Raw genomic sequence first — 27,371 nt, 5'->3', positions numbered from 1 at the left:
GGTATGGCGTCACGGATCCCTGGAGACCAAAGGTGACCCAGGGGGGATGGCCACGTCGTGACTCCAACCATTTTCTTGCCTGGTCTCCAAATAGCCCATAATGTACCTAGGATAGGGTGAGATCTAACACTTTCACGTAACTGGGATCTGGGGACCCATAACCATTCAGGCACAATAAAGGGACGAAGGTGGTAATTATCTAAGGCTATCCACTGGGGTTCCGAGCGTTGCCTAAAGTGTGGGACAAGGACTCTAAGTTGCGCCGCCCTGTAGTATGTTTCCATGTCCGGGAGGCCTACTCCCGCGTTGTCTCCCACCCTTTTTTTGACCCTTTTTTTTTACTCGTGAAACCAAAAAAAACATGTAAATTAAAAAATAATACATTCGAAATTTGGTTTTAGGTAAAATGTTTGACATTTTTGTCATTCAAAATTATTTTTTCGACATATTAACTGGATACCACAAATCCTAATGGAACCTATCCGCAAAGTACAATACAAAGCTTGTTGAACTCGAGCTACCTTTGCAGCACTTTGCCCAAGCTGTGCTTGCTCTTTTCTAAAATCGAGACGGAAGCCCAGTTGTCAAGTATCGAAAAAGGCAAGTTAGAGTCAGGAAGATAGATTCCAGTATGCGGTATAATCGAGCCGGGAAGCAACGGCATGCTGTACAAGAAGGGGATACAGTAATAGGATACAATACTATAGATACAATGAGAAGAACAGAATATTACTGGCCCTGTGAGAAGGATATGAAGAAAGTGGATACGGGGGTTGCAGGCAGGGGATACAGAAAAGGGAAGGAACTGTCTAGGGCAGGGAGGGTCCACAGAGTGTGGCCGACTCAAGGAGTGAGCCTTTGGCCCGTGGAAATGTTAGCCTGTTAAACGCTCCCTAAACATGTTCCCCAAGGCCCAGAATGCCAGAACAAAAAAATGTTTTACCCGTGGGTCTCTCAGACTTTGGGAAGAGGGTACATGGGTTTTATTGCAACCCCCTTCCAATTGCAGGACATATATGTTTATACGCTCTCGGAGGAGGACACCTGCATAACAGCCGTAGAGGGTCTAGGGGAAGCCACATTCTCTGTGATGCGGCACCTGCAGGTGGTGCATGAATAACTCAGAACTCTCCCTAAAATCCATGAAGGGTATCCTGGGGCTCAGGGGACCATGACTTGGTGCAAGAACCATAATGAAGACAGTGAGGGGTCCCTACTGGAATAGGCAAAAGGGTGAGGAATGAAGTGGACCCAAAAAGCCTATGAGAGAGGCTTTTCAGTAACAACAGCTCAGCAGCCCTAGGAGTGATGGGCGGCTTGCGGGTCAGGACCACAGATGTACTGCTGAATCCAGCATTTCCACAAACTTAGGTCAAGGGACCCGTGAGGAGGATCACAAAACCGCTGGCAATCAGACATATGATCAAGAAAGGTAATGGACAGAGAAGGGACACCATGACATGCGAGCCGCACGCCATCCTTCACGCCAGGACCAGAGACACAACGATGAGAAGCGCAGGCGGTATCTTGAATCCTCCTGACTTCAAGATGGTCGTATCACTTCTTATGCCCTCTGCATGTGACTCAATGGCCTTTTTGGTGAAAGAGAGCAGCGGTAGAGAGAGGAATATGCAATAAATGAGAATGGTCACCAAGGAGGAAGGAACACAAGGGAAGCAGGTGGTCCTGAGTTAGATAGGCCAATCACAAATAGCTACACATTCAGGTAAGCAGATTCACCAAGTCGAAGCTTGGCTAGGTCAATCTCCCAATTTAAACATTTATAAAAAAGGAACAGGAAACACAACTCTGGGAGGTGGCACTTTTGGACATATGACGAGGCTCCTGGGGGATAGTGGAAGACAATTAGTGTAGAGAGAGGGGATCAAGAACAGAGCAGTGTTGTAGCGAGAAGAAGAGTTCAGGGTTGGGGCCACGAAGATAAGATGTCTTCTTAAATTTTTTTAAGGAGACGTGTTATCCACTTTAATTTAAGATTTTTAGTACAAAAAACAATAAACAACAAAATGATCTCAGCATAATACAACCAATGCATAAGGAATAAATGACCAAGACGATCAGTCATAAAATTCTGGAATACGGAAACGAAAGTAGAAAAGGTTAGATAACATATTGACATCACAGTTAAGCTATCATCCTCTAAAGCCCCAATGACTTAGCAACTGAAGGGCAGGTTTTGAGGATTTGGGGGAGGGGGACCTAGCAATAGGATCTGGCTTGTGTCTCCCTCTGAGACTCGTGCGACCCAACCAAGTCTGCTAGAGTCTGGAGACAGCGTCTAAGGGGTGCCCACAAATCTTGCGGCAGTTAGCCTGGAAGAAGACCTCTTTTACAGTCAGTTGGATAGAAGTATTAGGCTAGACCACTTGAGTCACATCGGGAGGAAAGCTCGATAAGCCTATGTTCCTGGGCACAGGGAAACCCTTGTAAGCATTTCTGGAGGTAAGGTATAGATAATTCAAGTAAGGAGAAATAAGTTAACTGGGGAGGATAGTCCAGTCGCAGGTGGAAAAGGCAAGACTGCTAGGCCAAGTAAAAGAGGATTTGCTAAGTGAAAATAGACCTATTAAGTGACCTAATTTATTGTAACCAGAATTACCCATGTAAGGGAAATACCTACATTTGTACAGTAAGAAATGTGGACTTTCAGGCCTTTATATATCTCATCACATACCATATACCGTGCAGTGTTTTATTTAGAAAGCTCTTCTGTTGGGTTGCCTGATCCTGTAGGCGATCCTCAAGCCAATAGGGTTTTGCACATGTTGTGAGATCTTGAAACCAAGGGTGGAACCTCCTAGACCTTGAGGGTTGGCGGGGAACTTGCAGACTGTATTGGGAACTAGAAAACTGTGGAGAGTGCCCAACGCCATGATGGTCTCTTTTCATTCGAATATCCTGACCACCCTGAGACAAACCGTTTTCAGAACCTAGTACACCAGTATGTGTGTGCTCGGTTTGCCCTAGTTGTGACAGATATAAGAGCAACATGAGACCACTTTTTTAGGGTGCATAGTTATGTCCTAAAGGAACTCAAAGCTTTAAATGTGAGTGCCCCTTGCTTCGTGTGGCAGAGAAGTGTGCTGATTCTGTGCATATGAACTCTAAGAAACTGCCTGTTTAAACAAAATCAATTTGTTTTGGCAGTAATGCCGGTTGGCTCCTGAGTGCAGCATTAGGCGATGCAATGCCATAGTAATCGGTACCCAGTTTATAGAGCACTCTATCACCTTAAAATGTATTTTGGCACTAAACGCACCATGGACGAAACACCAACAGACTTGAGACTGAATAGGTTAGAAAATAAGACTTTCCGTTTTTTCCCAGCCCATCAGTGGAGGCTCCAGGCCAGAAGCATTTAGCTATCAGCAGTGCAGCTGAGTAGAACTAAAACAGCCACAACACAGAGCTGAGCAGAACTGTTGCAGGCCCTACTTAGGCCTGCATGTTGGGCTCCAGAAAGAAAGCACTAATCAGCCAACTGAAGAGGGTAGGCTGTGCACAGTAAAAATAAATACAGAACCCCATAGGTCCGGCCCTCCTAGTCCCAGGTGACGTGCCCTCCAGCCTGCACAGAGCAGGCACCCAGGCACTGGTACAATAGACTCATTTGATGGAATCAGATGACGGGAGTGTGGGGAGCCAAGAACAGGGAAACTCACTGGTCAATGCGGTGTCCCGAGTGGTGCAGGATAGGCTGCAAGCCTTGGAGTGCTTGATTGGGAATGGCTTTAAGAAAAAAGGTCCCGAAGTTGACAGAAGCACTTTCTCTGAACAGTGATGCAACAAATAAAGGGAGAGACCAGACCCGTAAGAGAAAGACCTCTGACTCCCCCGGGTCCTGACAAGGAGGGAAAAAGAAAGCCTCCTGAGGCTGTCGATGCATTTGAAAAGCTGAAAGGCGCCTTCATGAAGCATTGAACCATGCCAAGCCTCCTACCCCCTTCCCCAGAGGCGCAAAATATATGGGATATAGACTCCTCTCCAGAGTCTGTTGTGCCAGAGTTTAGATCCTCTGAGAAGTCAAATAGTGGCAAGTGGAAGTGCAAGGAGAAGCATTTGGAGGAGCCCAAAGAGGAATTGACAGACATATTTGACCCCGAGTCAATCGTGCAGCCGAGATCGAACGACTGGCTGCTGTCACCAAGAGTGGTTGCAAAAGTGACTCAAAGGCTACGCAAGCCGATCAAAAAAGAAGTGAGAGTACGAATGTGCCCCCAGCTGCAGTTACCCTGGAAGGTAGCGGAGACACCAGAACTAGAGCCGAAAATTATTACATACATATCCAAAGCCTCCAGAGATCTTAGAAAGGGCATGAACCAGGCCTGAAAAGGTTGCCAGGAGAAGGTCTTAGACATGGCAGGCCCCATAGTTAAGATCATGAACCTTACTGAAAGGCCCAGGGACACAGGGAAGCCTGTGGACCCCGACACCCTAGACAACTGGACTTAAAGGGTGGTGTGCCTTTTAGGGAACGCAAATTGTGCCTTGTCGTCCAAAAGAAGGAGATGCCTACTATTGAAAATTGATTAGAAACTAGGCGAGCTGGCATCCTATGAGGCAGGCGATGCCTCTCAAGGGCTTTTATTTGAAGAGGTCTTTGCTAACGAAATGGGAAGATTTGTGGGTACGAAGGCAGCCTTGAGAAAGCGCAAATGTCCATTAAACAGATTTTCCACTCAGGAATTTTGCCGGGACTGGCCACAGCAGAAGTTGTGCGTCCGGTCGTTTCCACCTGCAGAGAAGTCCTCAAAACCCAAGGGCCCTTTATTGGGAGTCACAGCAACAAGACGCTTTCTTCCCAGAACAATGGCGGAGCAGTCGAGGACGCAGCTATTACCGACGCCCAGGAGCCCAATGTTTAAGTAAACTTCTCAGCAGCAACACAACTGGAAGTCATATATTTGAATCAGTGCAATTTATGGAAGTCTGTGACTTGCAGACTCCTGTTTTTTGGACGTATTTTGGCTTTTTCTGGCCTTATGATCCAAAAACTGAAGTACTGGGCCCAGGGAATCACAGAAAAAGTCCCAAACATTTCCAAAAAACAATTCTAGACTTTTTAATTAAAACACTGGTTCATTTTGCTCCAATACGTAATTTGATGGTGGGACCTAGTATGTTTGCACTCAGGCTTAGCCAGGTCCCCGCTGCCAAATGTTTGTCATTTGCACAGCAGGGTGAAAATGTACAGGGGAAAAAGTAGCGTACATACATACATGCATGCTTGTATGCCGCCTTTTGCTCTGCACTTTGCCTTGCCACATGAGTAAACGTTATCTGGCATGCTTGCAAGGTAAGCAGCGTACACAAGTAAAATAAAGTGCTGCCCGACATGCTAGCATGTCAGGCAGCCTTTAATTGTACATGCTGCCTGCCAGGCGAGCACGGCAGCCTGCAAGTACAATGGATACCAATGGGGTCCGCTGGCTTTATGCTGGTGCATAATTCCGCCGGACGCCATAGTGATCGCTAGCATTTGCGCCGGCATAAAAATCCATGCTAGCACAAATGCTATAGCATTTGTATGGCAGAGAGGAAGGAAGGTTGCATTCCTCCCCTCCTCTACACCATACAAATGACTGAAAATGGGGCATGGCTCCATAGTTCAAACTGATCTCCTGTTTGTGTAGTCTGTCATACTGTCATCTGGGTGTCGATGACAGGTGTAAGTGCAGGATGATGAGGTTATATGGGCATCTGCGTTGTGGGTGCAAAATGTGAGGTCACATGGAACCTGGAGTGTGTGAGTGGGTCCTGGAGTGTGGGTGAGACAGGGTTCTAAGGTTCTGACAGTGACAGTTGGAGTTGCTGTGCTGGCTGGGGTGGATGTCTCAGTGCTTCCTATCATATTACTTACCTGTACTCACAATCTGGAATAAAGTACTTAATAGCTCACCTGTGAGTGGCGAACCCCATTACTTCATAGCCCTAGTGCATATTTTGGGGGAAATGTGTGGCAATGTTTTTAACGCTGATTAGCTAAATAAACAGGGTTACAACGAACAACTTTGCAGTAAATTGAGTGTCCAAGACTGGCCTTTACAGGCATTCCACTTGTAGAAATTCAGAACATTCTTTTTTAAGGACATCTGCACACGTTTCAGGCAGAACTTCACTGCACACTTTTCAACGATAGGGGCAAATGCTGAGCTGTAATAAAAAGTATTGTAACAGTCTCTTTCTAAATCTATCTGCCTCTACTCTCCGCCCTTTGCAACTAATCCAGAACAGGACTGCAAGACTTGTCCTTGGCCTCAAGCCCTGGGATTGTATCTCTCCAGCCCTGAAATCTCTCCATTGGCTCCCAGTGGATGCAAGGATTAAATTGAAAACCCTCTGCATTGTCCACAAGGATTTCTGGGGCCTGGGTCCAAAATACCTTCAGCTATCCCTCCGCAAATACCTCACCTCTCGAGCTCTTCGCTCCTGCACCTCTAACTCCCTCAGGGTCATTCGTTTTTCAAAGAAGCGAGCTGGGGGTAGATCTATGTGCTCGACTGGGGCCTCCCTCTGGAACAGACTCACTGCCACTCTGAAACTTGAGGAGAACCATCTCCGGTTCCGGAAGCACATCAAGACCTTCCTCTTTGCTAATGCCTTCACCCCTCCTCTCCCCTGCTGATCTGTTCTCTCTTGGCACCGTGCACCTGGCCACCCTCTGTCTTCCGGGCCCAGGTACCTGCTCACCCTGCCACCCACCCGCACTGCCTCCGGACCACCCCTTGCACTGGTGTCTGTATCTGTACCAATACAGTCCCCCTCCCTTCTTTTCTTTCTTCCTGCACTTATCAGACATACCCTGTCTGCTGCCTCAAACCCAGCACTTGCCCTTTGCTGGCTGCCTTTATTGTCTATTTATTTTTTATTAACTTTTTATTATTTATTCGGTTTTCCTGTGCTCCGCACTTTCCACTTCTCCCCCTTCCATGCACTTTTCCCCTTTCCCTCTCCCATGCACTTGCGCGTTCTCAATGTCACTGGGCCTAGTAAGATCGCTGTTTTTGTTCTCCCTTGTTCCTCTCCCCTCCCTTGTTGCGCTTGGAAACACTTGTGTATGAGCGCAATATAAATAAAATATCAATATCAATAACGATATAAATAAAATATCAATATCAATAACCTCATCATGGCCTAGCGTGATTATTCAGGCCACAACACCATGCCCATCATAAAAGTGGCTCAAGTGACTCCGAATAATGTGTAAATAAGAAAAGCTTATGCTGAATCATTTATGCACCAACATCAGAATCAGACCCTCATGCCTGATTCTGAGCTCTGGGGGAAAGTGGTGTGGAAAGCCGACATCCTCCACTCCAGTTTCCAGCACCAACAACTGGTGGGTGAAAGGATTGGAGGGGAAATGCTGTGCTTTCAAGTTACAAGAGCTGCCAAAATGTATTTCTGTTGGGGCAGCACCTCGACCTGTATCAGTGCGTGCATTTCTTAAAAATGTGCCACTTTCAGATTTAGGAAAGTGTTGTTGAACCATCAATAAATCGGAATAGTGGCGCTGCCATTAAGGAAATGCCTAACTTATAAAAGAAAAACGTGTGCAATATATGACTTGGGCCCCCTCACAGGTGCCATATTTGATCTCTTTTTTCCTTTTTTAAAATGTAAATGTAGGACTCTGTAAGACCCTCGCGCTGTCTGCCCAGCGTTAATGACAACCGTTGTCAGACCAGAGTGGAGGCTTAGACATCAGTACAACACATACTTTCTTTTACAGAATATGTTGCTTTTAAGGAAAGTGGTGTTCCTCCAAGGAATACTTTTCTATGTTTTCATGCACCTCACAACCGGGCCCTCAGTACAATATGGCACAATAAGTACAATTCAACAGGACATCATAACGCTGCAATTTTCCCATAAATCTTTCAAAGCTGTGTCCTAGCGCAGTCATTTTACAAAAGGCCCCACGCACAAACATTCTGCAAGCAGGAAATGACGTAAACAGGAGCTAATGCTCGCAGGGGGCCTTCTGCACCTTACTCAGCACTGTACCGTGGGTGAGTATCAGGCGTGCATCAACTTTCTGCAGAATGAGGAACACAGAAATATGTTACTTTACAAGGCATACGCAGATCCCCGGCACAATTGCGTCATCTGGGTCAAAAGGCTGAGCCAAATCACGATTCGCGCAAATATGCACCTACAAAGGCTTTGAGCCGACGTGCGAATCAGAAAGGATACGGCACCAGGACAGGTCGCCCTGAGGTCAGGTGGCGCAAAATCTTCCCTCGGTTTACGGCCATTCCGTCGTCGAGGAGGTCGGCTCTGCAGCGGAAGACTTCTCGTGCCAGGTGAACCATGCTTGCCGCTGGAAGAAGAAGCAGCACAAAGGGGCGTTAGACGCTTTAGACTCTTTTCTTCTTCTTGTGATTCATTGGTCGCGTTGGCACTGAGACAGGCTGGATGAATGCGGACACTCAGTAGGGCGGGGACAGGGATAGTCAGATGGTGGGTTGGTTCCCACCTGCCATGTGAAGGACGTTCTTCTCCCGCCCTACTAGCCTTTTCTGAAGGACCAGTGAGATATCTCCAGGGGTCCCTATAGGCCAGCCCTCCCTTTATAGGAATACATAGGGGTCTGAGTTCATAGGCTTGCAGCATGTGCTACAAAACAGCACCCAACACAACCTAACCTTCTTCCCTACCCTGCATCTGGACCTTCTTACTGCACTGCACAGTACTCGTACCACGTGCATACTTGCCAACATTCTGTGACCCAAAAGATGTAGGATTTTTCAAGTTTAAAAAAAATGACTTTGCATAACAAATACATCACAGAAAAACACAAAACATACTTTGTTGGTACCACTGGAGCATTCTAAAATACACAACCCATCAAACAGCACAACATGGAAAGATTTTCAAATGTAATGGTAAGTTAACACCGAATTCAATGACCTAACTTCACTTCACAGAAGGTAATCACACAGAGCTGGTAGGCAACGTGTGCCACTGCTCTGTAGCAGCAGCATGGGCAATACAAATGTATTCCTGCCAGGGGAGCCGACTTATGAATTTCTCCGGGGGTGCCCAAATGTAGGAAGTGACATCACCAGCAGTTATATGACCGCATTTGCACGCAGTCGCCAACTTGGTGCAAGGGGGTGGGGCGCAGAACAGTGGAAACATTGGCTAGCTTCTACTGCATATACTAAAGTCAAGTAAGGAGGAGGAGGTTTAAGCCTTCCAGTTGCATTCCAGTAAGCCATCACTGCCCCTACTCCACCCCTCTATAATCATCCAGGTTGTAGTAGCCCTCAAAAGGCACAGTAACACAAGTAGGATGGGAGAACAAAATGCCAGCCCATCCTGTGAGTGTGTCAAACCTCAGAGCAAAGACTGTGTGTGTGCCTCCTACCTTGGAGCACACTCTCACTAATTTGGTGCAAATCTCGCAAGTGGGAGCATGGGAATCCCTTGCGTGTGTGTGGGCTGCAGACCCATGCTCAGAAATGACAATTTGGTCTGTTTAAATGTAAAGCAGAGTGGCTGAGAAGTACACGTGCCATTAACAATAAAGCAGCTGTGGTGGGTGGAAGTGCTGCTTCAGTGGCATCAAGAGTATGCAATTCCCTGCTGGGTAGTGTTGGTCATTTCCTATTGAAGTATAGCAGCCCTATTGAGAAGTGCCATTAAAAGTGAAGCTGTCCAGTAGGCTGGATCAGTGCTGCCCCATAAAAGGTGTAGAAGCCTCTGTGAGAAGTGGCAGTACTGTCCCAACGGCGAGAAGTGTAGTATTTTCACATTAATTATGCTTAAGCACTTTGGGTTATTAAATAGTGGTGCTACATTCTGAGTAATTCCATCCCTTTAAATATATTTGCTCTTGTATAACCACAACAGTGTTGAGTTATTCTGATGTTTATGAAGATGATTTTAGACTTGCTCAATAGTTCTGGTTCTGTATCATTAAATGTACTTCAGATCTTCAAAGTCTCGGGAGGATAGCTCAGGGGCAACGTGCTTGCCTTGGAAGCAAGACGACAAAGAGCAACACAGGTTCAATCCCTTGGTTCGCGCAACACAGGTTCAATCCCTCGGTCCGCGCTTAGAAACCTCTAGGTATTACGCGCATTATAAATAACTAATAAAAATAAATAAATCTGCTGAGAAGTGCTGGGCCTTGTAAGAGTGTAGCAGCTCAACTGAGAAGTGCTGATGTTTTCCCATCAAAAGTATAGCAGACCCACTAGGATGAACTAGCATTGCCTCAACAAAAGCATAGTATTACCGCTGAGAAGATTCAACAATTATAGAAGCCCTGTTGGGAAACTGCAGTACTACCCCATCAAGAGTATAGCGAGCTAACTGAGGAGTACCAACATTGCCCCATTTCAAATATGGCAGCTCTACTAGAAAGTGCTGGCTCATATAGATTGCACAGCCCTGCTGAGAAGGGCTGGTACTGTCTCTTTAAAAATATAGAAGCGTAATAGCTCTGCACCATTGAGTTACAGCAGCCCCGCAAGTACTGTCCCATTGAATGCTATTACACTGAACAAGGTCAACAGTATGGCAAGGTCCATACTGGGTTCTATGTGATAATTCTGCATTTTGAAGAACAAATACAAAAAAATTTATTTTGGCCGATTTGTGTGGTCTTCAAAATGCCAAATTATTACATTCTACTGTCCCACCGCAAATCCCCCCCAAGAAGGTTATCCCAACTAACCCCACACTCCACCCCCCCTCACCCACACTGTTTCCTTCCTTAGAATTCAGGTGAGTTCCCTCCCTCAACGCCTCAGTTCCCCGCCCATAGCATTCACCCTCACCACATGCACACTCAGAGACATGCAAACAGTGTTATTTGCCCTCTCCCGTCCCCCTCCCTCTGCAGATGCAATGGATGCAATGCAAGAGGGGTGCACAGATGCAGAGGTACACCCAACCCAAAACGATTTTTAGAAATTGAGGGACAGACTTGCTTTGCATCTGTGCCTCCATTTCTAAAAATTGTTTTGTGTTGGGTGTATGTAGAGGTACACCCAAACCAAAACGATTTTTAGAAATTGAGGGACAGATGCAAAGCAAGAGCCTCTTGCTTTGCATCTGTCTCTCAATTTCTAAACATCGTTTTTTATCCGGCTTTTACCCGGGCCGCCAGAGAGAGACACAGGGCCTCATCACGAGTCTGGCGGTAACCCTTAAATGCGGCGGTAGTGCTATTACCGCCAGATTTAAGGGACTGCCAGATCATGGCCTTGGCTGATTTCCCCCAGCTCTCAGCTGGGGGGAAATCAGCGGCAACTTTGCTGATTTTCGGCACTCTTACTGCCGGCGGGAAAACTGCTGGTGGTAATAACGTGAATTTACCCCATTGGGCCCAGTGGGGAATGAGGAATTCCCGAATGGGCCCAATGGGGAATGGGCACTAACCGTTCTGCCAAACCTGTGATCAGGCGCTAATAGCGCCAGGGGGTTTGGCGGTAGGGCTAATAGCGCCGGCGGTATGATGAGGCCCACAGTATAGATGGAACAAAGGGCCATCCCTACTGCGTCTCTTCGCTGCGGCCTGGGGGTGGAGGCTCAGCCCCAACCTCATTCTGCCGGTGGGAGCCCTGATTCCTGCAGTGCAAGAGTAATAACTGAACAACATGGAGACTGATACCCTGCTCAGTCTGATATGCAGATGCTGTGTGATGGTGGCACGTTCTGCCACTTGCCTGCACTGGTGGTTTACCTATGGCCTGTCCCGGCCAGGGTGCAGGGCAGAGTCATGTAGCTGTCAGGTCACTGGATTGGTCTGAGACCATCACTCAAAGTAATCAATGACATGTCGCCTGTACAGACAGACTAACTAATGTGGTGCATGCTTAGTCCTGGGCAGGTCAAGCAGCCTGCCTTAGAGTCACATAAATTGCTTGCCCCTGTAAAAAGCAGTAGGATCTGTCACCCAAATCTGTAGGCGGTAGGACTGCTTAAAAAACAGTAGCCTACTGCCTAAATCTGTAGGGTTGGCAAGTATGCATTTCTGCCTAGAAACATGCTTGCTTAACATGTCTCAAGCCGTTATCAAGCAGGTGCAATGTTTAAATAGCATTTGCCAAGCAGTCCGTATATTCTTTAGGAATCGTGTAAACTGCTTATAACATGTTCATTATAACAAAAGCGTAGCACTAAACATTTTAAATACATGTTAACTTGCATAGGACTTGCTAAAAAACGCAGCTGACAAGCAGCGTTAAGTATTTGCGTGACATTTTCAAATCAGCAAACGAGCATTATCCAATTTAAATTTGTCGTGCCCTGTACATGCCTGGGCAGGGCTTAGTAAATGATTACATCGGGGCTTCCGTAAACAGTTGGGAGTGCGTAAGAAAGGCCTTTTATTTTGACTCGGCCTTTGCTCCCTTTCCTCTTTCCTTCACTCTTTACATTAGTGTTAGGATGTATGTGCTTCCCGCTCAAAGTCCTACTCTAACCCCCACCCTGCCCTTCCGGTCTGCATACAGTGGATGGCATCACCGATTGACCAAACCAATGGTTTGGGGGGTTTCCAGTTCTTCTTGGCATTTTATATTTTTAGCCATGAATCTGGAGCAGCCCCATTAAGACGTTAAAACCCTTTCAAGCCCCAATTGCCCACGGCCGAAAACATGATGCCCAACAGAATGGCGTCATCTCTAGCAAGCCATTCACCACAGGGCCAAAAAAAGGGCACGGCCCCACTCTGAACCTGAATACAATATACATATTTTGTTTCTTTTTTTATTTTGGATTTGTATAGCGCACTACAGCCCAAAGGCATTGAGGCGCTGTAACATGCTTCTTACATGAGACCATGTGTGAGGGCATGTACTGCATCATGCCTATCCTTTGCAGCAAGAAGTGAATATTGTGCCATACTAAGATCCAGCAAAGGTTTACCAGCCATGTCCATGCACAGAGGTCATTCATGTGTAGATATTCTGCTTATAACAGGGGAGGGGACCTGGGGGGGGGATTAGCCCGAAACGAGCTTGCGCAGCATGCTGTACATGCTGTTAATTCCATCCGTGCCCATAACTGATGTAAGAAAGAACTGCGATGAGTCAGAGGAATAAGGACCCTGGCCAGTAAGCCGAGCTGTGCAGAATAAGAGAGACCGGGACTTTGACTCAGACTTGAAGAATTGCACCGCTCTGCAGGTTTCTGTTGTTTACTCCCGCCTGCGCTGACACATGCTGGCAGAACAAAGCGCGCTGAGTGGCAGTACACCAAAACAAACAGGCTGAGATGCGGCCAGTGCATGCCAACAGCATTGCCAGTGCCAGGCCAATCACACACTCGGCTTCGTGTGTATTCCATTCTTTTGTTAACCATGTGAAAAACTGAAGTGCAACATAAATCCGCCATCAAGAGCATTCACCCGCCCGCCCTTTACCCTCTCTATCTTCAGCCCCACACAACATCATATCACTTCCCCAGATGGCCTCATATAGTTAGTGTTTCCCTTGACACCTGAAAATAACCCTTTCAGTCACTGAAATCTTGCAAAGCTCCATGGACACCCGAGCTTTTGAACAACCTTTCCCCCCTCTCTCATGTCTGTAGCATTGTTTTGTACCTACCATATGTGCCAAAACCCTCACCCGTGTGGAATGGGCAGCACAGATGCAATTCCTTTGACCAAGCGTGCCAGCATCCCTTTGTAGAGCTCTTCACCTCAGACACCAGGGCCAGGCAGCATCTCCAGATGTGTTGAAACATGGGCAAAAGGGGCAGGTGGTCCATCTTTCCAGATGTAGCATAGCTGCTTGACCTCAGTCCCAAACACTAGCTGCAACCTCCAGCAATGTCTCATCAGAGAGACACGCCCAGTGTCTCCAGCAATGTCTCATCAGAGAGACATGCCCAGTGTCTCCATGGGCAAACCGCATGTCTCTTCATGGGCAAACCGCCAGGTTTCCTCCAGCAATGTCTCATCAGAGAGACATGCCCAGTGTCTCCAGCAATGTCTCATCAGAGAGGCATGCCCAGTGTCTCCATGGGCAAACCGCATGTCTCTTCATGAGCAAACCGCCAGGTTTCCTCCAGCAATGTCTCATCAGAGAGACACACCCAGTGTCTCCAGCAATGTCTCATCAGAGAGACATGCCCAGTGTCTCCATGGGCAAACCGCATGTCTCTTCATGGGCAAACCGCCAGGTTTCCTCCAGCAATGTCTCATCAGAGAGACATGCCTAGTGTCTCCAGCAATGTCTCATCAGAGAGACATGCCCAGTGTCTCTTCATGGACAAACCACCAGGTTTCCTCCAGCAATGTCTCATCAGAGAGACATGCCCAGTGTCTCTAGCAGTGTCTCATCAGAGAGACATGCCCAGTGTCTCTTCATGGGCAAACCGCCAGGTTTCCTCCAGCAATGTCTCATCAGAGAGACATGTCCAGTGTCTCCAGCAATGTCTCATCAGAGAGACATGCCCAGTGTCTCTTCATGGGCAAACCGCCAGGATTCCTCCAGCAATGTCTCATCAGAGAGACATGCCCAGTGCCTCTTCCTGGGCAAACCGCCAGGTTTCCTCCAGCAATGTCTCATCAGAGAGACATGCCCAATGTCTCATAAGAGAGACATGCCCAGTGTCTCTTCATGGGTAAACCGCCAGGTTTCCTCCAGCAATGTCTCATCAGAGAGACATACATGCCCAGTGTCTCTTCATGGGCAAACCGCCAGGTTTCCTCCAGCATGTCTCATCAGAGAGACATACCCAGTGCCTTTTCCTGGGCAAACCACCAGGTTTCTTCCAGCAATGTCTCATCAGAGAGACATGCCCAGTGCCTCTTCCTGGGCAAACCGCCAGGTTTCCTCCAGCAATGTCTCATCAGAGAGACATGCCCAGTGCCTCTTCCTGGGCAAACCGCCAGGTTTCCTTTTTGGGGCATCTTCAGTGCCCAATGGATATCATATGGGTATTCTCATTGCATATCAGCGTGCACCATCCTATTCACCATTGGGCAAACCACTGGAGTGGTTTCAGAGACTGCACATGCCCACGGAAACCATCATGCCATTCACAAGGCTGCTTGGCAGCAGGACTAAGGCAAGGGCATCTCACACCAGTCACCTTCACTTTAGTACTGAAAGGCGAGGTTCACTGCAGGAGTACAACTAGTGCATCTCACACAGGACACGACGCCGACACTGAAGTACTAACTGGTGAGTGCACGCCGATAAAAGGGCACCTCACGCAGAACAGGATATTGCAACTGCAAACCTGAGTTAGAATGCAGCAGGACTCAAACAAGTGCACCTCACAGGAGGCAGGATGTTGTCACTGCAATAACCAACCGTGCCAGAGTTCCAATGGGGCACACTCAGCGCGTGTCTATGGGTCTCCGAGGTCACAGTGATAGCAAGTGATCTGAAATAATTTCACACATTATACTCTACATGGAAAGCCCACAAGGCGCCTCCCACAATTGCCTGAGAACTGTGCTGGCTTTCAGTCAAATCCCGAGAGCATTAGTTGTCAGTTCCTTCTGCTCATGCGCGCATAGATTAAGCAGACACATCTAATTGATGCAGCCCAGTACAATGTTGTGACTGGCAAATCTGGCATGGTCACTTTCAAGCCAAGCCCACTGGTCTGCACTGCTCATGGCAGTAACACGGCTAAGCTTTCTGGAATTACATGTTAGCACCATTCTTTCATACATGTAGCCATAACACCACTTGCTTGCGAAGAATGAAAAACTGAAAGACAACATTTGCTGTTCTACTATTAAAATGCTTTTGATCCCCATCACTGGGTGCACCTTTATGCAGTCATGCCTTTTTGTGACTTCGCATGCTGCACCCCTCAAGAGTTACAGAAAGAGGTGAGGAATGACGCACTGGTGTTGCACTGGGAAACCTTGCAAAGCACCATTCTTCAGCCTGATGAGCCATTACAGAGGGGAAACCCCCATAAGTTAATCAGGCGTGGGCCCACTTTAGGGCAGTCCAGTCGCCTATGCAAAAGTTCACAAACCACCTCAAGTGCGCTTTGATCTTACTGTGCAATAGATATGGGCAATGTTTCAGATACAGAAAGGCTATTTTTAGATTCAATGCTTTGATTATATGGTTATATCAACCCAGTAGAATGGTCATCGTCATTCAGTTTTACACTTGGGTCGCAATTTGTGCTTGTGTCCTCATTTGGTGCATAGCTTGACATTTTGGGCACAACAAGCGCAATACCCAAGCATGGGCATATCTGTATAAGATAGAGTGACTTTTGCACCAATGTAGAGTGATGGACGAAAGACTTTGAATGAATCCGAAACACTGACAGTGCTCTTGGCAACCGTCCAAACCACTGTTTTTCTGCCTGCCGTGCCATGACAGAATGCAAAAAAACATGCAACTCAGGTCTGATCCCACTTTGCCTGCTGGAACTTGCAGGCCTTTACCTATGGGCCTCATGACATGTTTGCCGGTAATACCGTCATGATACTGGCAAACTGTAATACCGTTTCCACCACTTGGTCTACTGGAATTACCGGCAGATTCCAAGTGGCGGAAATGCCAGTCAATAACCATTCCATGGAGTCCCACTGGACTCCACGGGAGGATCGGCCAGTACTACTGCCACTGGTATTACCGGGCCGGTAATAATGGCAGTTTTTTGCCAGTAGGGCTCAGAGCTTTAGGTGAATCCGCCAGCCTACCAGCAAACTTGGAGCATACCAGTGTGGTAACACCAGCACATTATTACTGCACCTGCACGCTCATATTAAGGCTCATAAGTACAAACTTCAACATGCAATGTGCTGTTGACAACAAAGCCATGGTTGGATACTCTTAATGGGAAGGGGCCAGCTGTCAACTTTGATTTCGAAAGGAAAAGGGATAACAGAGAGGAATCTGCATGCAGCCCCCAAAGGGGTCCACTTGCAAGTGTTAGCATACTTCAGAGTCTGCAGCCCACCTCAATTAGATCGAGGGGCCAATTAGGTGTAAGGATAGTTCACTCTTTTTACAAACCCATGTCAATACTTCAGCTGGCGTCATTGTCGCAGACAGGAGAAGTTGGGAGCAGAGTATGGCTAGTTGGTTGCACTTTGTTTGATGGCATGTGGTCATAATAATAGCTCATCCAGTCCTGGTTTTCGTGTACGCATTCTGGTACTTGATATTCATCTTCCCAACTAGCACAGGACCAAAGACATGCAGGCTCGAAGATCATTTGTGTGCAGGAAATGGGTTCTAATTATCAAATTAATCGACAAATATATAACCTAGCATATTATTTAAAACTGGGAGTAATAATATCTGTAGGCAAAATAATGTACTTTCTACAGAAAAACAGAAAAAGGATGTCTGGATGTTTTTGAATTAATCACACAGGTTTAGCACCCAGACCACCGTTTTTCCAGTTTCACATGTTTTAATCGAGGCTATTTTAACCGTAGCTATTTTAATCGTGTTTTCACCCTGCCCCTTTTTGGCGATTATTTTTTTCTTTTCTGGGGAGCCCTTACAACCATCCATCTAACCCACTCCCACCACCCCTAAATGCTCTTCTCAAACTTAAAATACATATATTTAAATTAAAAAGAAATTGCCAAAAACGTCCACGGTGAAAACAGCACGATTAAAATAGCCATGGTGAAAATTGAAATGATTAAAACACGGTAACCAGTAAAAAAATATATTCAAATCATGTTTTGTTCCAACCCAAAAGGGGCAGTCCTGCCCAACTGCTAGGTTAGATCCTTCGTCCAAATGTTTCAGCATCATCACTGAGATGGGCTTGACGCTAACCAGTGCCTCCCAGCTGAGATAATTGTAGTTTGCAGAGACCTGACTTACTCAGAACACACATAAACATAGTCCATTCCACTCAGACAATCACATGGTCCAAATGTACAGTCTTCCTATTAAACCGACACATGTTTTTTAGCCCTATATGCTCTTCATCAGGGCAGTAATTACAATTCTGTGTTCCTCTATGTCCATTCCATCCAGTAAATCAGAATACACAAAAATGGATCTTTATTAGTGGGATCCCTGAAACGGCCTTCAATTCTATACTCTAAAATGTGCCTCGAATCCCGGGTGTGCATTATTACCAACAGGACCCATTATATCCACAAGTCAGCCAAACTTGTCAATTAAGCTCTTTTCTCTTATGATGGGTTCTCCTTTCTGGTCCACTCGGAGTACTTTTCTTGAATCCTTGTTGAATACGATGGATGCTCCAGAACAAACAGTATATAGTACATTTCACAGACTCAACACGCATTTTGAAGTCCATAACCAAAGACCATTTGGGGGAACTTACTAATAAAGATCATATTTTGAGGATTCTGATTTACCAGACGGAAGGAACATTCAGGAACACAGAACTGTAATTCCTGCACAGATGAAGGACCGATAGGGCGCAAAACAAGTGTTGGCCTAATAGAGTGAAGAAGATATGATAGATCAGTACTAGGAAACAATACCACCAAACATTAAATCATTTTTCACAGATCTTGTTGTGTACAGATTGGGCTTATTGGGCCAAATCATTTTTATGGCGGGGTTGGTGATGTATCCAAATAATGATATTCATCAGACATGATCTCCCTGGTATATCCCATGACCCTTTCTAGTATAAGCAATTTGTCTGATGTTTTATTTTTGTCTCATAATTGGTGGTTTATTGCCACCTAGTGAGGCGAAATTATTGGCATTAGCGTGTGGGTGTGTGGGAGATTGCACGAGGTGGGACACCAAGCCAGCAGATGTCCTTTGGCTATCTTCCCACTGGCAGGGTGAGGGATCAACAGAAGACTCAAGGCCAAATAAAAGTTTTCAAACAGGGTTTTTTATTCACATCAAGTAGGGTCAGGCTGTGCCAAACTCTGAGGTCTTTCCTAACCCTCATAGGATTGTCGTCCTTAGGCTTTCCACAGGAACACTCTGTATGATCAAGTACAAGGTTTCTATTGGCGGTAAAGGTTCACTTACAGTCCCTGGGATTTATAGTGATACACACTCCTTTCCTGAATTTGGTGGAACAGGATCATGTATTGGTCCTTCCAGACTCTACAACTAGATACCCCATCTGGTACTCTGAAGTCTTCCGGAACGATCAGGCACTTGGTAAAGTTCTGATGATTGGATCACTGGGTACTTTATTTTTCCCCCTCCCCCTCCTGGTTGGGCTATGTAGCTTTGTTCCCCCAAATAGGCCTGCACTAGCCCTTGAGCTCCTCCTTCGCCACATCAAGAACTTAAGTTGAGCCCAGGTCCTGAGAAGCCCCTCTCTTCTTTCCTCTCTCCTAGTCCTGACCACCCCCTTCCGGTACTCTCTTAACCACTCAGTTCTTGTCTTTATTCAATTGTGGTATACAGACCACGGGGCTGAAGCACGATGCTCAAAAGAGTGTTGCGGAGAGGCCGACACACTTTACGTCAGACTTCCGCCCAGCAGCCCGGCACTCGAAGCAGGAAACTGGCCGGGAAGGCAACAAGCGGGAACATGGGAATGTGGTAGCAGAGGGTAAGAGGAAGATAGGCGGATGGCCCATGCAGCTGCGAGAGGGGTTCCTGGGGCAGTCCCCAAAAATAAGCAGGAGGGGGGGTGTAAAAATGGACTCTCTTCAGTTCAAAGAGTTCAAAGAGTACAAAGAAGGCTTATATTTACCAAGGGCTTCTCATCCTGAAGTCAGCCTATCTGGCTTTTTTGAAAACTTCAATTTTGAGAAGAAAAATCTTCTCAGGGTTTAAAATGCAAAATTCTGCTATCCAATTTTCAAAAACAGAGAAATTGAGTGATTCATTATTCTATCCACTCTCTTCGTCCCAGTCCATCAGCTACCTTACCTTAACGCAATCGACTTCTTCACACCAACCGCAGCATGCCCATAGCTATTATATTATCTACATTCCCACCTACTGGCTGATATTCCCCGCTTTAGCTACTTCCAAAGCATTCTCCTTTATCTGTATTATCAGCATTTGAAACTTAGGTGGCAGCGATGTTTACATTCATTTATTTTACTTCTGAAAATAACTATGTCACCATTTATTTGCCTTAAAGTATCAATCAGTGCCCCAGATTTACTTTTGGGAGTTGTGCTTGGGTTAGAACCATTTGGGTTCCATACATCGGAAATAAAAATACATTTCAATAAACAAACTCATTTAGAAAAGATTTAACATAATTTTACAGCAGTAACATAAAGAGGGAACTATGTTCAGTGTAGAAAGGCCCACCGCTGCATTTACAGCATCAAAAGAACAGGAGCTGGCTACTTCTACATGCAGCAAGGCACATTCTCTACTTTAATGCTGAAAGACCAATGTTAAGAATTTTTTCTCTAAAACAAGTCATTATCAGGGTTCAGTACTTATTTGTTTAGAAATTGTGAAACATTTGTAGCCATTCCCTTGGGTACATATTTAAGTGGCCCAGGAAACAAAAAAGGCTAAAAGTTCACTTCCTAAAAATAACCCTTGACTGCAATATCTTTTTAAATAAATACAATATAACATAATTGTTGCAGTGTTAACAAAGTACTATGCTGATCAGCAAAATGTACACCCCTGTATTACAGCATCAGAAGTACGGGAGTTGGCAATTTGTGCCCTCAACATGGTGCCTGTAAAACTAAGGTTACATTTTTCTGAATTTAGGAGATGTGATCAATTCTGAGCTGTTTTGGTCAACATTAATGAAGGTGGCTCAGAGAAAAAGCTAAAACGTATCACTATTCATAAAAATACGACATTATTACAGGATTTAAAAAGTGGGCACATGTTGAAAAAATACAAAAATGCCTCCCTCTATTTAGAGCATCAGAAATGTGTGAGACATATATTTCTTTGTACCAAAGAAGGAGCTTGTTGTATTATAATTCTGGAAAAACAATGTCACATGGTTTCTGCGCCGTGATACCTCAGGGTCATGGGCGCTTTACAAATTAATTAAATAAATATGTTGCTCCAAGCGCTTTGACAGAGGCAGGTCTGGTGTTCTTTACTGTCTTTTCCCATTACGGAGCAGACTGTGGGTAGCAATGTTACATATGGCATAAATATACTTGTGATTGAACAGTTTAACAATCCAAGGCAAGTTGTAACCATGGAACCTATGTACATTAATTCCTATTGACTGTGACAAGTTTTAACAAACACATAGAGAGATGCATATGCACACATGGGAGTGCCTTCATATTGAATTTCACGGGTCTTACTTGCAAACACATGTAGCACATACAAATAGTTTTCAAATCTTTTCCATTACATTTGAAACTGGTTAAATAAATCGGCGTCTGCTGTAAATGACACTTGAAAGTACTGATATAACCAAAAATAGCTCTCTTACATTTAAAATACTGTTTTCAATGCTGACTGCACAGAGAAGAAGGGGTTCTACTTATAGGCTTTATAAGGTACCATTTAAAAGGTTCCATTTATGTTCTTCTATTGCTAATTTATGTGTTAAATTGAAAACATTACTTCATGATTAATCCTAAAATGAGTGCGTGCTGAAGGGCCATTATTCGATATGCTCATTTTGTTTTATGAAACAGTGAATGCAGGATTAAAAAGACTATTTGTTGAGCACAGCGTGTACTTTTAAAGATATTTGTTGCACATTGTAGCTCATGAAAACTTGTTTACATTGTCTTACAGTGCGTGCCGTTGAAATTGTAAGTTATTTAAATAATGTTCGTTGTATAGGATCCATTTTAGCTTGAATTCTGAAAATCCTAACTTTCAAAAACGAGCTGCATAGAAGAAAAACGTGCATGGTCATAAATGTATGGTAATTGGCTGAAACTATAATGTGCAGAATATATGATTTCTTATCTGAAGTTGTAAAGTAAACATTTTCGCAAACCCATGTTATACATTAGAACACTGAGCCTAGCAGTGAAGGCAGTTTGTTCAAGGACAGCTGATACAAGTCGACAGTGGCACGGCAGTGATTCTTGAACGGTTACCTAGATGGGGACATTTCAAATGTAAACTATTTTGGTAAAACCTGTTCTCAGTAGGCCAACAACCTAAGCTCTAAGGGCAGCTGATCAAATTTGATGATTAGGCGAATTGCAAGTTAACATATGCTAAAAATGATAAGAGGAAAACACCCAGCAGTCAGACTTGACTAGCAAAGAAATAAGGATGGTTTAGATGGGCTTAAGCTTTGTGATCATACTCTATAGATCTAGCTGCACAAGTCAGCCGGGACACACAGACTACAGAAGCAGTCTGAGGCCACATTTGTGAAGAAACCTGAAAGGGGAGAGTTGGCAGGCTTCGCTGATTCAGAGTCTGACAGCCTGGGTAAGTGAAAGCAAGCAGCTATTTTAATGCGTGGGCCATGACAGTAGTTCTGTCTATGAGCCTAGAATTGACACTTTCCAAATTCGAATTTATAACGCTTGCTTCAATAATTTGAGGCACAACGCAATTGCAAGACTGAGCTGCTTTGGTAAGAAGCAGCAAAACAAAAGGAGTTCCAATTAGGAACCCTACGTCCCCTGCACACTATTGTATGGCCAAAGCCTATGCGCTCTTAGACAGGTCCAGTCTAATATTTGTTCCCCTGTGAGGAGGAAAAAGTGGACCGTCTTATGTTTCTGAGGGTATTCATGGATTAATTTACTGTTTTTACATGGCATAAGGTAACACATATTATATGTGAATACATGAAGAAGTATTTCATTAGACAATTTAAATCATTGGACAAATTAAATTATTAATAATCAACACGTTGATTTATTGTAAGGAGTAGCCCAACATGTTTCGAGTAGTTTTCACTCTTCATCAGGGGGCAAAAAATTCCATTCAATCAATTTCTACAAGAAAAACATGTTTTGATGACATTAATATGGGTATCAACAAATTAGGACATTTAGTTCATCAGTTAATGACAACTGTATTACTCAATCAGAACAAATTGATAATGTTGTTTCATAATTAATATGAATGGTCCTAGGTAATACTCTTCGTTGAGACCTAAAGGGGTCATTGCATCCAATTTGTGGATCCAAAATAGCCCCCTTTGGGCTAGGATTTTGGGTAGATTGCCTCCCCGTTGTGGGATATGTACTACTTCCAAAATCACCACTCATCTGTGCAATGATGTGTTTGTTGTCATGATAGTGCCTGAATACAGGTGACTTGATGTTTTTAGTCCCGATGCAGGACTTATGTTCCGTCCATCTCTCTTTTGCTTTTCTGATGGTCTTCCCTACATAATATTTACCGCAGGGGCAGCGGAGTGCGTGAATCACATTTTTGTGTCGATTTCTAATGCAAATATTTTTTGAATGTTGATATCATTGTGTTGGAGTAAGAACCATTCGAGTGCTTCAATGCCTTCTCTGTGCGGGATGGAAGTATAAACACTGTTTAAATCCATTGTAAAGAGAATAAGATTATCCTCAGACAGTGACAGCGAGTTGATGATTTGTAAGAGATGCGTGGTGTCCTTTAAATAAGTTGTGGTCTTCTGTACTAGTGGTTGTAGGGCTTTGTCCAGATAAATGGCTAGAGGCTGAAAGACACTGTCTGTGCTGGCAACTATAGGTCAAAAAGGCGGATCCTTGATGTTTTTGTGGATTTTCGGAAGTCCATATAAGACTGGTGTTACTGGGTGTTTTTGAATGAGGAAATCCACAGTTTTATCTGAGATCCAATACATGTCAGCAGCTTTGTCAACCACCTGTTTAATAATCTTCACCGAGAGGTGAAAGAGACACCCAGAATGTCTGTCAGCGTAGGGGACAGACTGCTTTGCTTCCTGATTGATTTAGGTGCAACAGTGAACATTATGGGGGAACAGGAATTCCTGCTGATGCCGGAGAGACCTGAACTCTCGAAAAAAGATTTGAGGATATTTCAGTGGCTTGCGACGCTACCCCTACACTCAATGGGACAATTCAGGCGATGTCTGATGCACAATGGACTGACGCTTGACACCACCATCCACGTCATTAAGAGCCCAACGAAAGGCTGTTGCCTACCTAGTTACCACACAGCTCGTTGCCTTGGACTCCTTGATATCTGCTTCCAAGAGGGCGAGGTGATCCATTAAACCACGACGACCACAAACAACGGAGAAGTGGTGTGTGCTATTAACACCATTCCAAGGGACTGTTTAATAATCTCCTTAATAACCAGAATTGGGGTGCTTTCCAATGGCATGTAGGTCCTGGTGTCCACCAAGACTTTAAGGCATCCTGTGTTATAGAGCGTCGTGTCCATGAGGACTAGGGCTCCTCCCTTGCTTGTTTGAGTGTAAGACTATTGTCTTCTGCTAACTGCTTAATGATAGTTAGTTGGTGTTTGCGAATATTGCAAGTTTTAGTTTTAGGGAGTTCATATTTCAGACGTCTTAGATCCTTAGTTGTCCTCTGTTTAAATAGATTGAGAAGGGGATGATTAATTTGTGGATGAAAGCTGGTTTTATTTTTCATTTCCAAATATTTGGATTTGGGATTGTGCTGTGAGAGGTCTTCAATGTTGTTGAAAAAAACTTTCAATTCCATCTTCCTTATCAATTATAACAGATTCACTTCTTCCTCAAAAAGAGAGGTGTTGTTAGTAGGTATGAATGAGACCCTTACATTCAATGTTTCCAATTGTGTCTTGGTGAGAGCTTTGGAGGAGATATTAATGACCACATTTTGTTTTATTTCTTTTTCTGTCTGGGTTTTCTTTTGTCCTCTTCTTGTTGTCCGTCTCCTAAAAAAGACTGTTGTGAAGGTTGTGATCTGGTCTCACTCGGTGGTGCCGTCAGTGACTCAACTTGGTGGGTTTTGATGCATGGGGTAGTGCTTGTAGTGGGTCTTTCTTCCAATTCTCCACTGGTCACTTCACTGCTATCAGTATTGTTGTTATTGGGAAAAGATTGTCTTGGTGGTTTGTGTGGTGTTGGTCTCGGTCTGCTATTGGTATAAAACTCCTGCCAAGAGTAGACTATATCCCTCACGTAGTCCAAAGTATGTCTTCTGAATTTCAGAATTTTTCGTTGTTCAATGTCCTTTTTATATCCTTCCAACTTTGAATTTGTGTCCTCCAGAATCTGTTTTAATTCTGCTCCTGTTTTTAGTTTAGATAGCTGAGTTGTTACTTCGTCTATCTCAAGTTTGATGTTTGTTACCGATTTTGCGAGTTCTTCAATAGTCAGGAGAATGAGGTCCAGGGAACAATTATTTAAAATGTGTTGCCACCTGTTTACGAAATCTTTATTCTCGCTGCATAAAGTTGGTTTTAAGTAAATCCGTAGTCCTGTAGGGATCCTCTTAGCTCTGTAATATTGTGCTAGTGTGGTAGCGTGTAGTTTTTGCAAAATCTGGCATATTATTATTCTTTCAAGGTTTTGAATCAGTAGATCCAGATTTTCATCAATTGTGGTTTCAGTACTGGTATCCTTAATAAGGCCTAGAATTCTGGTAGCTTCAGCTTCAGAAAAGGCCAATGTGGTAGCTGATTTGTCAGTTAAAGAACTGATAGTAGAAAATGACATTCTTGGGTCATGGTGCTTATGTTCAGTATTGATACCAACCCGATGTGGGAAACCTATACTAGAACAAGCAATAAGAACAATATAGCACACCTTTCTATTTTGTAATTTATATCAATTTGACTGCCAGTGAGTCAGGGGTGATTTGAATAGTCACTCATTTTGAGAAGTTTTAAGGTGTGGGGGAGAAAGTCTCAGCTTTGGTATCTAAACTGGACGAAAATGCAAAACAAAAGGAGTTCCAATTAGGAACCCTACATCCCCTGCACACTATTATATGGCCAAAGCCTATGTGCTCTTAGAAAAGTCCGGTCTAATATTTGTTCCCCTGATTGAGGAGCATAAAGTGGACCGTTTTATGTTTCTGAGGGTATTCATGGATTAATTCACTGTTTTTACATGGAATAAGGTAACATATCATATGGTAACACATGAACAAGTATTTCATTAGACAATTTAAATAATTGGACAAATTCAATTATTAATAATCAACAAGTTGATTTATTGTGAGGAGTAGCCCAACACGTTTCGAGTAGTTTTCACTCTTCGTCAGGGGCCAAAAAATTCCATTCAATCAATGTCTACAAGAAAATTTTTTTTTGATGATATTAATATGGGTACCAACACATTAAGACATTTAGTTCATCAGTTAATGACAACTGTAGTACTCAATCAGAACAAATTGATAATGTTTCATAATTAATATGAATGGTACTAGGTAATACTCTTCGTCTAAATAGAGGAAATCCAACTCCCTAGCTAAATACAGTACAAAGGAATTATTGTGCTATAACAGTTAGAAAATATCAGCCATAAGTTGAAGCATGAATCTGTATACAAAAGGTTTTTAGCCTATTAGATAATTCAAATTCAAAAGTCAAATTCCTAAGCATTTTATTTGTGTTAAATCATACAATATCCTAAAATGTAGTAATTAGTATGGATACTACATGTAGATGTCATAAGGTTACATCAAAGCGGTTACATCAAAAGCATTTGATGTCTACATGTATTATCCATACTAATTACTACATTTTAGGATATTGTAGGATATTGAAAGGTTTCTTGGAATTTTCTGATCATGCATGTATCTGGGGGGGAGTGTCTGATGGTCAGCGGGACCAGATCAATCATACCTTTACTTTTGTGAGGCATACAGTAATGAATGGGCGAGCATGATCTTCTGAATTTAGTGCTTGTGCCCCTGAACAATTCAGTTGAGGCAGAGGCTCACAAGTTGCTGGCAAGATAATGCATTCTTGAAAATGTACTTCATCACAGGGCATTCAGGAGATTGACGTTAGGTTATTTGGATTTATACTGTGCTCTATTTACATTTGCATGGTCTCTGGGGGGTCTGGTGGATCTGAAAGAGAGGGGATCAGGGAGGATAGTGAGGGAAAAATCAAAAATGCAAGTTTGATTTTCTGTTGTGTTCAAGCATGCAGGCCAGAAATACTCTTAGCTCTGCATGGGGGGCGGGGAGGTCAGTGTTTAGTTCTATGTTGTGACAAGGCCAGTAATCATGCCGTGCCCAGAGAGGAAAGAGCCCCTCTCAGCTGGGGGTGGGGTGGGGGAGCCCTACCAGGAAGCCGTCCTGAGCCAGCCCTACCCCTGAGGAGGATGGCAGCAGCAGAGCGGGTGCAAATTCCTGCATTCCCTTTGTTCCACACTGCCTGCATACAGACAATAATCTCCAACCATGCTTCTTTTACATGATGTGCAACAGTCTTTTTTAATTCTTTCTAGAGCATCAGAGGAAAATGGTGCGACCAGCGGGACAGACCAACTAAGACTGCACAATCACCCTGAGCAAGAACTGGAGACAGAGACAACCGAGAGCACCAACAACCTTCAAGGAAGACCTAAAGCCAAAATCCCCCACTAGCAATCCAGAGACG

General features: G+C 44.4%; 1 protein-coding gene across 1 annotated transcript in view; it reads right to left on the bottom strand.

Moving 5' to 3' along the window:
* ACTMAP (actin maturation protease) overlaps positions 1 to 27,371 on the bottom strand; it is a 578,735-nt gene that overhangs the window by 132,944 nt on the left and 418,420 nt on the right. Inside the window, exon 5 of the mRNA XM_069644456.1 lies at positions 8,218 to 8,344. Within this exon, the coding sequence (XP_069500557.1) occupies positions 8,218 to 8,344 (127 nt within the window). The remainder of the gene's footprint in view (positions 1 to 8,217; positions 8,345 to 27,371) is intronic.

The sequence above is a fragment of the Ambystoma mexicanum genome, chromosome 2p, assembly GCF_040938575.1.
Source record: "Ambystoma mexicanum isolate Mex_15411 chromosome 2p, UKY_AmexF1_1, whole genome shotgun sequence".
Taxonomy (NCBI): Eukaryota; Metazoa; Chordata; class Amphibia; order Caudata; family Ambystomatidae; genus Ambystoma; species Ambystoma mexicanum.
The sequence above is the reverse complement of the archived record's forward strand: the minus strand, read 5'-3'. Positions and strand labels throughout refer to the sequence as shown.